At 46.4% G+C, this 12,716-nt stretch overlaps 1 protein-coding gene across 1 annotated transcript in view; it reads right to left on the bottom strand.

The window, feature by feature from the left end:
- Window positions 1-12,382, bottom strand: part of LOC135912294 (2-Hydroxyacid oxidase 1-like) — a 119,074-nt gene extending 106,692 nt beyond the window's left edge. The window contains exons 1-2 of the mRNA XM_065444688.1: window positions 12,263-12,382; window positions 6,259-6,421 (exon numbers count right to left, since the gene is read on the bottom strand). Of these exons, the coding sequence (XP_065300760.1) occupies window positions 6,259-6,421; window positions 12,263-12,269 (170 nt within the window). The 5' untranslated portion in view covers window positions 12,270-12,382. The remainder of the gene's footprint in view (window positions 1-6,258; window positions 6,422-12,262) is intronic.
- Window positions 12,383-12,716: the final 334 nt, after the last annotated feature.

Genomic DNA, 12,716 nt, shown 5'->3' with positions numbered 1-12,716 from the left:
CCTGTTCAATTGAGCAGCATGTGTGCCTAAATATGGCAGGTAATTGTGTTTTCTTTCGATAAACATTCCAGGCGCACGTCTGCCGTGGTCGTCGCCATCGCCGCGATGTTTCCTATAAAGTAGAACACCGATAACATCGTCGCCGCGCACCGTATGTTGTTTGTGGGAGTGAAAGCACGCCAGCTGCTCAATCTTGCGTGTACAAGGGGCAAAACCGTGGACGAAGCGCGCCGTCTTCCGCCGCGAGCAAGGTGCCAGGGAGAGGGGGAGGAGGGGGAGGCATTCCCATCCGGCGGCTGCTGCGTCATGCGCGGCCGCGCGGGCCGTATCTTGAAAGTGATTTGCGGTGGGGACGTAGTGGACGCGGAGTGCTGATAGTTTTGTGTGCGCTGTGTTTTCGCCGCTTACTGCACGTTGAAGCGAGATGCAACACGAAGGCAAACTCGCTCGTTGCTGCTCCCGCGCTTTCTCGCTCCAGCGCTTTGACAGCGAGTTCGGGCGTTCATCGAGTGAAATATGCCCATGTTTGCTTGTGTACGCGTCACACCATGTTTGTAATTTATTTATTAAGCGAATGTTTACAAGTTTATACGACTGATAAAACTTGTTCGTTTTTGCTATTCATATTACGTATGGCGGAACTGATCGAGAACTGCAGATATTATACTGTCAATGAATTTAATAGCGAGTTATCCACGAAAAAAGGGTTTACACAAATACACACAAATTGCAGAAGCATAAAGGGAAGAACAGATAATATTGCAGTTTTGCTCTCGTTCATATCTTCTGATATTGGCATTTTAATCTTTGCGCAAACTTGGATAACAGACAAAGCACACGCACCACACTTTTCAGGCTACCGTTCAGAATACCTCTGTCGTGATGGGTAAAAAGGTGGTGGAGTAGCCATTTATTTTTGCGTTATTTTGTCTCATGAGATCCTTGAACACCTATCAGTTATGACCGCAGACACTGAGTGACTAAGTATGCGCATTCGCAAATTGTTAATTACTGTGGTTTATCGTCCACCTCAGGGGCATAAAAATAAATTCTTGGAATTTCTGGACACATTACTTGAGACCACTACTTCTCCTAATACTCCTTGTGTTGTTATAGGTGACACCAACATAATTTCATTTCAGATGACCCATATGCCAAAAAGTTTGTGGGGTTCTCACCAGTATTCTTGGGACAAAGGAACGACAACACAGTAGTGCAAAAAATCACACGGGTATTTATTGCACCTTTCATAAACTAATGTCTGCTAGCCGAGTTGCTATCCACAAAACATGCCGATGGGCGAGCGACAAATCGCGGAATTCCGACTCACCGTGACCGGATAACGAGCGAATACGTTCGCCCCATGCTGCACACCAACGCCTGGTCGTTCGCGCTTACGGTCACGCAAACGGTGGCGCGTTCGAACGAGGCTTCTGGAGATGGTCTCGCAGAAAGATGGATCGGCGCACGCGCGGAGCGTCCATGCCGCTTGCCGACCCGAGCCAAAGAGGAAGAGCCTTCGCCTTACCACGTACAAGTAACCCCGCTGTTAGGTGGCGTTAGCAGAGCTACACTAGCGCCATCTCTCGCAGTGCGCTTCAACCACACTGACTGCCACTGGCACCAAGCCATGCGGCGAAGGCGCATTACAGGAGACGGGAGCTATGCGGGAAAACAACATATCCAGGGACGCGTGAGAGTCACGCATCCCTACAAGTTAGAACTTGTTTTTTTTTCACTTACGGTTTAACAAACTACATAACAAGACCAACCAGCATTACTACGCACAGTGCAACAGTACTAGGTATTTGTGCTTCGAATGTAAACCCATGCGAATACAAAACTGGGATTCTTTCCTATGACTTAAGCGATCATTCCCTTGTATTTTTTGCTTCATTTGCTACTGAAAGAAACAGCCAACCAACTAAACAGCTGACAATTGAGCGACTAATAAATGATGAAACGAGGGAAACGTTTTTTTATATAGCTAAATAAATTAATTGGCACGACCTCTATTACAAAGAAAATGTAAACAATGTGTATGATACATTCATAATATTGCTTCGCGCTTGCTATGATGCTTCGTTTCCACTAAAAATATCTTCTAGAAATAAAAAAGCTAAGGAAACCATGGATTACCTCGGATTTATATTATCGTATCAAAGTAAAGAATAAGTTATATCATGACTTTGTGAGCACGCGGGCGCCTGATAAATTTGAACTATGCAAAAAACACCGAAACGCCCTAACGTCCGATCTGAAAAAAGCAAATCACCGATGCTACGAGAAAACGTTTCAAAGAATTTACAACGACCAAAGATATCGGTCGTAGTGAACTCGCTCACTTCAAGGAAAAAGGTTACTAATGTTTGTGAGGAGCTTACCATAAATGGAGAAACACTGCGCGAGCAAAGATTGGCAGATGCTATGAATATTCACTTTGTTAACGCTGGTTCCTAAGTATCTTCTTGTGAAACACAATGTGATGATGGCGCTCTCAATGCAAATACGATCTTTATATCTATCGACATGCAACCTACAGACCCAGTAGAAATATGAAATGTAATAAAACAATTAAAGAATAATGTAGCGCCAGGGACCGATGAAATATGCCCAGACAGACAGACAAAGAACTTTAATTGCAAGCTCCTGAGAAGCTTTGCCCTAGGGCAGAGCTGTGGGCCGCTCCCACGTGGGGACTGGTAGGCCGAGCCTAACCGCCACATCGTGGGCTCTCTGGACAGCCCAGGTTTGACGTGAAAGTTCTGAGCTCTGGATGGCAGAGCTCCATTCTTCTTTTGTGATGCGATTGGGTCCCTGTAACGAGGAGCATCGCCAGAGCATGTGTGCGACATTGCTAATAGCCCCACAGTAGGGGCAGCTGAAATAAAATTAGTTGCGCCGTTGATTTGTGGGTTACTTAGTAACATCGTTAATGTTTCACGGGAAAACGGCATTTTTCCAAGCCAGTTAAAGACTGCGAAAGTTACTGCGATCTATAAAGGGGGCGGTGTAAACAACTTATCGAACTATCGTCCCATATCTGTACTTCCCACAATATCAAGAACTTTTGAAGCCTTATTTATGAAAGACTCCTGGTATTCTTTGAAAAACATAGACTAATAGCCGAAAAGCAATATGGTTTTCGAAAGCACAAATCAACTGAGCAGGCTCTAGTAAATATCAAAGACAATATCATCGAAAAGATGGAGAATGGGGAATATACGCTTGATCTGTTTCTAGACCTCAGCAAAGCCTTTGACTCTATACAATTTGATTTATTACTAAACAAGTTATCCAGGTATGGGACTCCAATGCATTGCCCTTGATCTTCTCGCAAGGTACTTATGTGATCGCTTTCAACTTGTAAGGAATAACGGAGCCTTTTCAAAGGAAATAAAAATAAAACAAAGCGTCCCTCAGGGCTCCATACTTGGGTCACTATTACTAATTATGTATATAAATAACATTGGCTCTATTCCTGGTACCTCTGACGTCATCATGTATGCAGATGACACAAATATATTTTTTCCTCCCATAACCTTGCCACAGTTGAACTCGATGCCAATGCACGTCTTTTTCATCCATCCAGATGGCTAAAACAGAACAAGCTGACATTAAATGCTTCCAAAACTACATACGTGATATTTACACAAACCATTGTACAGAAACGTAATGCCAAAATTTGAAGAAACGCTAATTAAACATGTTGAAAAACAAAAATTTCTCGGGGTATGGTTTCAAGACAACTAAATTGGACTACCCATATGAATTATCTCATTTTAGATTTAGCACGCACAGTTCGATGTTTGTAGAGGGTAACCCACCATATACCACTCTGGCTAAGGCGAACTCTTTATTATTCTCTTTTCTATTCCAAACTTGCCGACGGTTTACTTGTCTGGAGTATCAATAAAAAAACGAATTACAGCAAGCTTGTTATACTTAAAAAAAGATTTTACGGTCTCTAGAAAATTAGTATGGTAAACTGCAAGATTTAAGAACGGCTCCCTTAATTATAAAACATGGTATACTGTGGGCAGACCAGTTATATTATTTGAAGCTATTGCAATTAATACACAAAAACAAACTCTACACAAAAGGGTAAATAATTCCTAGCTATTGTGTAAGATTCCAAGAACGACGCACTTCCAAAATACGAACTGAGTACGGACGACAGAAAATGGAATAGTAGCTGCTGTATTAAGTAAGGTCGAAGAAAAATTGAATTTCAGTACCACTATAAATATTTTGAAAAATGACATAAGAAATTTCATAAACATTTCTGAATTAAAATACTCTCAGCAATAATGTTTGCTGTGGCTCTTTATCCACTTATTATTCGATGTTTTTGGTGTGTGTAAACATACAAACCCGTGCAATATGTATGTGTGTATACAAACATCTTGCTATGTTATATGAATATAGTTGCCTAATAATAAAAAATAACGCATGTGAAATGTTTGTTTAATGTATATTTGTAATTCACACAGTATGTAGTATCATAAGAAGCCAACAAACACTGACGCCAAAGACAACACAGGGGAAATTACTTGTGCTTAACAAATAAAATAAATAAAAGATAAGTTATTCGAAATCAAAGCAGATGAAAAAAACAATTTGCCGCAGGTGGGAACCGAACCCACAACCTTCGCATTTCGCGTGCGGTGCTCTACCAATGGAGCTACCGCGGCGCCGCTTCCCCATCCACTTTCTCGGGTATTTATGTGTCCTCGTAGGGCCCTGGGAGTGTTAGCCAGCGCCGCCACTCACAGACCTTGGCGGTGGACGTTGAACGTCCTTTCTGCCGCAGGCGTCACGAGAACGTGATCTTTTTGGGTGAAGGCAACTGGTCAGTAAACCCACATGCTACCTGAAGGCATCAATGTTGCCGGATTCGAGACCCCCGTTATGTAATAAACGAGAAGAAAGGGGGTTAAACGAGGGGCCCGATTTTTATTGGTCATATCACAAGCCAACAAGCACTGACACCAAGGACAACATAGGGGATATTACTTGTGCTTAATAAATGAAATAAAGAAACGATAAGTTATTGGAAATGAAAGTGGATGAAAAAGCTTGCCGCAGGTGGCAACCGAATCCACAACCTTCGCATTTCGCGATGGCTGTGGGTTCGTACAGTATGTAAGTAATATAGACACGCACAGACATTGATATTGTTCTTATAAAAGCGTAAAATTTGTATATTCCATGTGTTTTTCCATGTTTTGTGTTTGCCATGAACGCGAGACTGTCATTTTTTCCTAAAACCTAAAGTGGTGACCCGCAGCGTTGTCTGAAAAGCCCAATCAAGCGCTCTCCTCGTTTATAAGAGTTAACTTTTGTTTGCTTTCAAAACGAATAATATTGCCTACATTGAGCTCTTTTTCTTATCTAATTGGTTGACAAGACGTTAGGAGCACGCTCAAGTGGAGAGGGACACAATGGGGCCGAGCCAGCGCAGTGAAAATTGATAGCCGGATGAGGAGGGTGGTAAATGCGTCTTTGATTGGTCGGCTTCCCCTTTCTTGACTGCGGTGGTTGGCCGAAAATCCCGGTGGCGTGCAACGAAAGGTTAAGATTGTCGCTGAAACGGATCCTCAGCGAAGTAGAGTTGGCAGAGCAATGTCGTATACGAGCGGAAAAGGCTCGATAACGTTATACTTCCACGCAAACACCTTTACTATACGCAAATGAATCCATGCTGTCCAGTAGGCGCGAGTAGCCAGTGCCTGAGCTATCTGCGGGGAGCCATCTTCTGTTCCTTTCGGAACGGGGCAGTCCTCGGCTATTCAGAGAAAAATTCAGTTTTGTTCGGCATATTAGACATCCTTAACGCCTACACGACATCTTGAAGCGGTGAGGTTTCGTGGTCTTGTGGCCTCGCGTGACAGGCAGAAGTGGGAGCAGCCCAAACATTTTTTACCAATCACTGAGGGCTAATGGCGAAAAGGCGTTGAATCAGAAATAATTGTCTTTTGTTGGGCCTATTCATGCATAATCAGTGTGCACCCGTCTTATCAGACAGGGTGCTATCTCCGTTTTCATGACGTCGCGTCACGGACAGGCTAAGCGGAGGTGCACCAAAAATTTTTAGACCAATCGTGCCGGGTTGATTGCAGAATTGGAATGGAAAAGTGGAATAGCTTTACGTTATAGCACCCCTGTTGCAGATATTTCTAACTTCATATACATTACTTTGCAACGTTTCATTTTCAAACGAAAACACATCTTCTGGTTGGTGTCCGGTAAACTCACCTTTGGAATGCCCGCTCGTTTTCACGAACAGTTTGGCCTCGGCCAGCTCCCATCTCAAAGTAGCGCCTTACATTTGCTGGAATCTGACGTCCCGCCAAACAAAGGTCCTCTGTCTTTCTCACCTGATCATTCTCCCCATTTTCGGGGAGGATTTTTGATGCACCTGTGTTGGTGCGTGCAAAAGAACATCAATGGCATACATAAAAGTCATGCACTGTAGTGGCAATTTCGTTGTTATTGCGTAACTGTCTTAATGCAAAAGGCAGCTGTTGATAGGCTATTCACAGCTCATCTAAAGAAAGTTCAAATCAGCGATAACGTTAGACTCAGCACACGACCAACATAAACATATCTTAAGGCACGAAATTTGTAGAGTGATATCTAGTTTTCGTTGACAACACGGACCGTGAAATTTAAAACGCGTACGATGGCAGGCGTTATGTTTACTTTACAGTAAGTGCTCTCAATATCAATGGTAACAAAACAATTTCGACAGTCACTTTGCAAAAGTAGCGCTCATATAGCACGGCGCTGAAACTCGCTTCCGTGAATGCGAGACGCACTCGTCGATGAGATATAGCTTTGTATTCGCATGCCTATTTTAGCCTGTTTATAGGGCACTTCGCCAAAAATGCAGCGTAAAATGCGCACACCTCCATAAGCTACCATGAGTGCCTCAAACAAGAATATTGTCACGTAGTAGTGACGGTGAAAAAAGCAGCAAAACCGTGAATGGCGAAACTAGCGCTTTATTGGGCGAACTTGTGCCCTCAAAAGTAGGTTACACTCAAAGAACAATGATAGAGGCGACCACAGTTGGCGATCGTCGAAAATATGATCTGCGGGCCAAGTGCATCGGCTTTTATACATGAGTCATCGAATGTTCCAGCGTAGTCGCTCGTGTCCGCGGGTCTTCAAGAAAGCAACACAGAATTGGCTTCACGCATACAATCACATTACAGAAGGTGCAGCGACAACAGACAACGGATAGAACCATCGATAATATTGGAGAAACTTCCGATACATACACGCGCGTCTTGCGCTGAGCGATAACGCTTAACATTTGTTAGCCGGTGAAGCGCGGTCACCGGAGAAAGCTAAAGAAGCACACGTGTCAAAGCCCCCTTTTAAAAAGCATCGTCCTGATGCTGCAAACACACATGAAAGCGGAAAGAAATCCACGTATCATAAAGACGACATAACACCAACAAAGAAAGTCCCTAATTTCTTCAGGGGGTGTAGCAAGGCTTAGGACGCACCACGTGGATGACTTCCGGTCCTGGGCGGTGCCTCTGTAATTGCGTTATGCCGCCTGGCAAGACCTGATAGATGCTCATAGTTCAGTGCGTCAATGCGTTCGATGATCTTGTATGGTCCGAAATAGCGTCTTAACAGTTTCTTGCTGAGCCCTCGTAGGCTTATCGAAGTCCAGACCCAAGCATCGTCGTCTGGATGATACTAAGCGTAGCGTCGTCGAGGGTTCTAGTGTTGGCTGTTCGTCCTCTGCTGATTCTAGATGCGCAGGTTGTCTAACTGTCGGGCTTCTCCGGCGTGCTGAAGATAGGCGACGACGTCGAGGTTCTCTTCGTCGGTGACGTGCGACAGCATGGCATTGAGAATCGTCGTTGGGTTCCTACCGTAAACGAGCTCGAACGGCGTCTTTCACTGCCGTGTTATAACAGAAGGTTAGTTACCGCCGAATGGCATCCCATGTCTTGAGCTCAAAGTCGATGTACATTGTCAGCACGGGCGAAGGTCTTGTTCAAGCGCTCTGCAAGACTATTCGTCTGTGGACGGTGGGCAGTTATCCTCCTGTTGCTCGTGTGGCTGTATTGCAAAATGCCTTGGGTGAGCTCCGCTGTAAAGGTCGTTCCTCTGTCGGTGATGAGGATTTCTGGGGCACTATGATGTAAGAGGATGTTCTCAACGAAGAATTTCGCCACTTCAGCTGCGCTAACTTTCGGCAGAGCTTTCGTTTCTGCGGAGCTGTTGCTGTAGTATGTCGCCAGGACGATCCCCTTATTTCCAGATGTTGGCGTTGGAAAGGGTAGCAAGAAATCCATGCCAATCTGGTCGGCAGAGAGCCTCGATCAGCTGGAGTAATCCGCTGGCCTTTTCGGTGGTGTCTTGCATCGCGGATAGTCTCGGCATGTTCTTACATAACGGGCGACGTCGGCAGTCAGGCGCGGCCAGTAATACATTTCCTGCATCTTGGATAGCATCCGAGAGAATCCGATATGTCCAGCGGTCGGATCGTAATGTATGGCGTGCAGTACCTCTGGACGCAGTGTTTAGGAAACAACAAGGCAATTGGCGCGGACTGGTGAGAAGTTCTTTACGAGTAAGTTGTTTTGAAGCGAGAAGGGCTCTGGAGGAGTGGTCGAGTGCACTCTTCGCTTATTACGCGATGCTTTGCAACTGCTGTTTGTCGGATCCTTGATGACATCGAAAAGCATCCTTTTTTTTAGTTTTTGAAGACCTGTGAGCTGTTGCTGCTTATTCATGGGGAGATTTGTCGACGTCTGGTTCGGGAACAATGCTCGTCGGGTTAGATGCGGTAGAATCCGAGTGGACGAACGCATTGCTAGTTTCCACAATTTTCTTAATGTATCTAATCGTCAAGCCCTTCTTGATCTGACGCAACTCCTGGCTGAAGTTCGTCAGAACCATTTTCGCTTTCCCTCCGTGCAGTCGTGCTCTTGCGACGAAAATACCACGGTCGAGCAGTAGACGTTGGTTGCCCTCAATGACACCCTCTCCGTCTGCGACATATTCGGTGGCGACCAAAATGGAAATGCTGGAGCGAGGCGGGATGCTGACCTGGTGCTCAAGTACACTGAAGACATGCTGACTGGAAGGCCATTTATCGATATCGATTGACCTGTGGACAGCGTTATCGACTTCGACCTCAAGTCGATGATTGCGTCGTATTGATTCAGGAAGTTCATGCCGAGAATAACGTCTCGCGAGCACTGTTGGAGGACAAAGGACGTCGCATGGTAGGTTCGATCATGGCTGCAATTCTTTCCGTACAGATTCTAGCCGGCGTTACCAGGTGCCTTCCAGCTGTCGAATTTAGGGCCGTCCCATGTATTCTAGATTTTTTTTTCAACTTGTCGGCGAATAATCCACTGATGACGTTGTAGCGGCTCCAGTGTCTACAAGCGCGGGGACTTCGTGGCCGTCGAGAAACAAGTCGGGGTCTGTAATTATTTTTCTTCCATTGCAGATACGTGTTGGCGTCGGATCACGACTACATCGCTGTTACCTGTGGCGCATACGTGGAGTTGTCAGGTCCTCTTTCCTCGGCGTATTCTTGTGTTCCTGGCTTTGTCGGAATGGGGGCGTGTCGTCGATGAGTCGTTGCAATAGATCTTGGTGTTGTCCTCATCGGCAGATGGTCGTCGGCATTACTACGTGGTGCATCGGTTGCTGCTTTTAGTTTTCCGGATATAGACTTGCAGAGTGGACCCGGGCTGCGCCAGTGTATGGTGACGCTGCAGTGACAGGTAGCGGCCTGACGACAGCGAACAGGGTGGTCGTCGAGAGCTCCACTGAGTGGCGCTGTGGTAGTCGGCGATGTCACGAAGGCGCTCTCCAAGCTGTGGGCGCGGTGCGTTGACGGCGAAGCCTGGCATTCACCATTCGCGGTAGGAGCATCGGCGGTACACATGCCCGGCTTCTCCGTAATGGTAGCAGAGTGGGCTGTGGTCGCAGGCGCGCCAAATTTCTGCCTTCCTCGGGGTGTTTCGCTCGCCGATCGATGGTTGGGATGGCGGCGGCGGTTTCGGCATCTGACGACAGAATGACGGCGCCATGGGGCCCTGGCGGATCTGGTGGGGATCTGGTGGCCGCCGACGGCGGCATGCGTCTTCGCTTCCGGCTGGCGATGTGGCGATGAAGATTCCACTTCAGTAACCCCAAGTGATCGCTGAACCGCTTCTTTTAACTGTCGGCGACAGAGGACACTTGAGGCTACGACCTTGGAAAGAGCTTCTAGAGATCCTCGCAAAAGATCGCTCTAATGGTCTGTTGCATGTCGTCCCTGCCAAGTGCTTGAACACCGGTGTAGTTTCGGCTGTTATATTGGCGTGCGCGCATATCGAGCGTCTTCTCAGTGGTTGTGGCTTCGGAAACGAATTCAGCAGCAGTCATGGGCAGGTTGCGTATCAATCCGGCGAAGAGGTCTTGCTTGACATCCCTCATCAAGAAGCGAACTTTTTCCGTTCAGGCAAATCGGGGTTGGCCTGTCTGCACAGAGAAGTCATCGCCTCCGTGAAAATCGCGATGTTGTCATTGGGTGACTGTATTCCGGCTTCTAGCATAGCTTCGGCCCTTTCCTTGCGCCCGACGCTCGTAAACGCCCACAGGATGCCGTTTCGAAGCAGGCACCATGTTCTCAGGGTCGACTCCCGGTTCTCAAACCACTATATTATGGCGGCGTCTTCTAAGGCAAAGTATACCTGTCGCAGCTTGTCATCGGAGTTCGAGTTCCTGAAAGTCGCCATTCGTCCATAGATCTCCAGTCATGTATCTGGGTCTTCAGCTGATGATCCACGGAAAGTTGGTGGTTCCCGAGGTTGTTGCAGCAGGATGGGGGACGCTGGAGTAGTCATTGGGGTTTATGACTTTGCCTTGATTCCCGTGGCCTTCTCTGGATGAGGACCGTAGTCCGGTAGCAGTCATTGCAGCCCACGGCTAGCTCGTTGCTCCTCGGCGACGTTTGTGTTGTCCTCGGGTGTTGGACTTGCATCGCGACCGTGCGGGCACGTTCAGTACATGAACGCACTACCACCTCAACCAGATGTCACGTAGTGACGATTAATACAAGAGCAAAACTTTTACCGACGAACCTAGCGCATTATTGGGCGAACCTCTACCCTCAAAAGCAGGTTACCCTCAAATAGCAAGCATAGCGGCGAACGCATTTGGCGGTCATCGAAAATCTGATCTGCGGGTCAAGCGTGTCGGCTTTCATACATGAGCCATCGGAGGTTCCAGAGTAATCACTGGTGCCTGCGGGTCTTCGAGAAAGTACTACATAATTCGCATCGCGCGTACAATCAGATTACAGAAAGTGCAGCGACAACACACATCGGGTAGAACCATCAGGTATTCGAGAAACGTCTGATACATTAAGATGCGTCCCATGCTGAGCGATAATGTTTTACATTTGTTACCACTTGTTAGCCAATGAACCGCGGTCACGGGAGAAAGATAAAGCACACGTTTCAATATCATGAACGAAAACAAGCGTCAAGCTGATGAACCACAAACAATAGATAGCGCGCTACAATTATAAATATGAAAAATATGTATTAATATATTTTTCTGAGGTGATGGTGCTTTTCAAGTTTCATGAATACTAGAATCGCCGGCTAACCCAGTATACCACAGAGAAATTACTTTGGTTCCATGACTATTGCGAAGGCCCATATTTCTAGCAACAATATACATACGCTGAGCGCTTACTTATATGATCGCTTTGGATACTAATAATTTGTTAGTTATAGGCGTCTTTCATTTTCTGCCTAACAAAGACTGTTATCAGCTTCTTCAAGGTCTTCTGCCGGGCTTATAGCTTACATCATTTCCAAGAGCTGCCCTAGTTATTCATTTGGAGCATTCTGGGTGGCTCGTCCCGATTCACCTAGAGTGTGCATAATTGTCATTGGTTACAAACAGCATAAATCAACTCAAAACATAACGTGCGAAAAGCGCACTCGAAGTGGATAGGGTGTAGAAAACCCTTGGTACAAGATAATTATCTCTTTCAACCGCTTTCATTCTAGACCAAAGGCGTCGTGCGAGCATGAGGGCAGAGAGCCTAATAGCATGAAGAGAAAATAAGGAATCATCATTACATTACCCCACGGGTCTAAGTGCACATGAAAACGACCAGTTCTTGTGATTATTAGAGCTCCAAAAAAATAAGAAACGTTTAATAGAGTTATTCGAAATGTACTTTTCGCGGCCAACTGAAGAAAAAAATCCTCGAGCGTACCTTCCATGGGCGGGCGACGTGGACGGGACGCGGCAAGCTCCGTTTCTGTTTCAGCGAAGCCCTGCAGTCACAGCTGTTTGCCAAATGGGTTCGACAGGTGGTATCACGTGCCGCATGCGCGTGCAACTGGACTGAAAACGAAACGAAGTTATGAGAACGCGTAATAGCTTTGTGACGCCTTTGCAAGCGGACTGGGCGTTCGAAATGGGAACCTGAATAAACGTGAATATTATAGGTATATTGTAGGAGGGGAAAAACAGGGACGGGGACGCCAGACGCAACAGCATGGTGATTGCTTCACATGGCCACCTGCTGATGATGGGCACCAGGATGTGGCCATCTTCATCGCATCATCAACAACAACATTTGCTGGACAGGTTTCGCGGACTGGGGCGTCCTTCTAGCTGCTTTTAACACACCTGCAGCATGATTCCTAAGAACCGAGACTGAGAAC

This window comes from Dermacentor albipictus, chromosome 1, assembly GCF_038994185.2.
Source record: "Dermacentor albipictus isolate Rhodes 1998 colony chromosome 1, USDA_Dalb.pri_finalv2, whole genome shotgun sequence".
Classification (NCBI taxonomy): domain Eukaryota; kingdom Metazoa; phylum Arthropoda; class Arachnida; order Ixodida; family Ixodidae; genus Dermacentor; species Dermacentor albipictus.
This window is presented reverse-complemented; position numbering and strand designations above follow the sequence as displayed.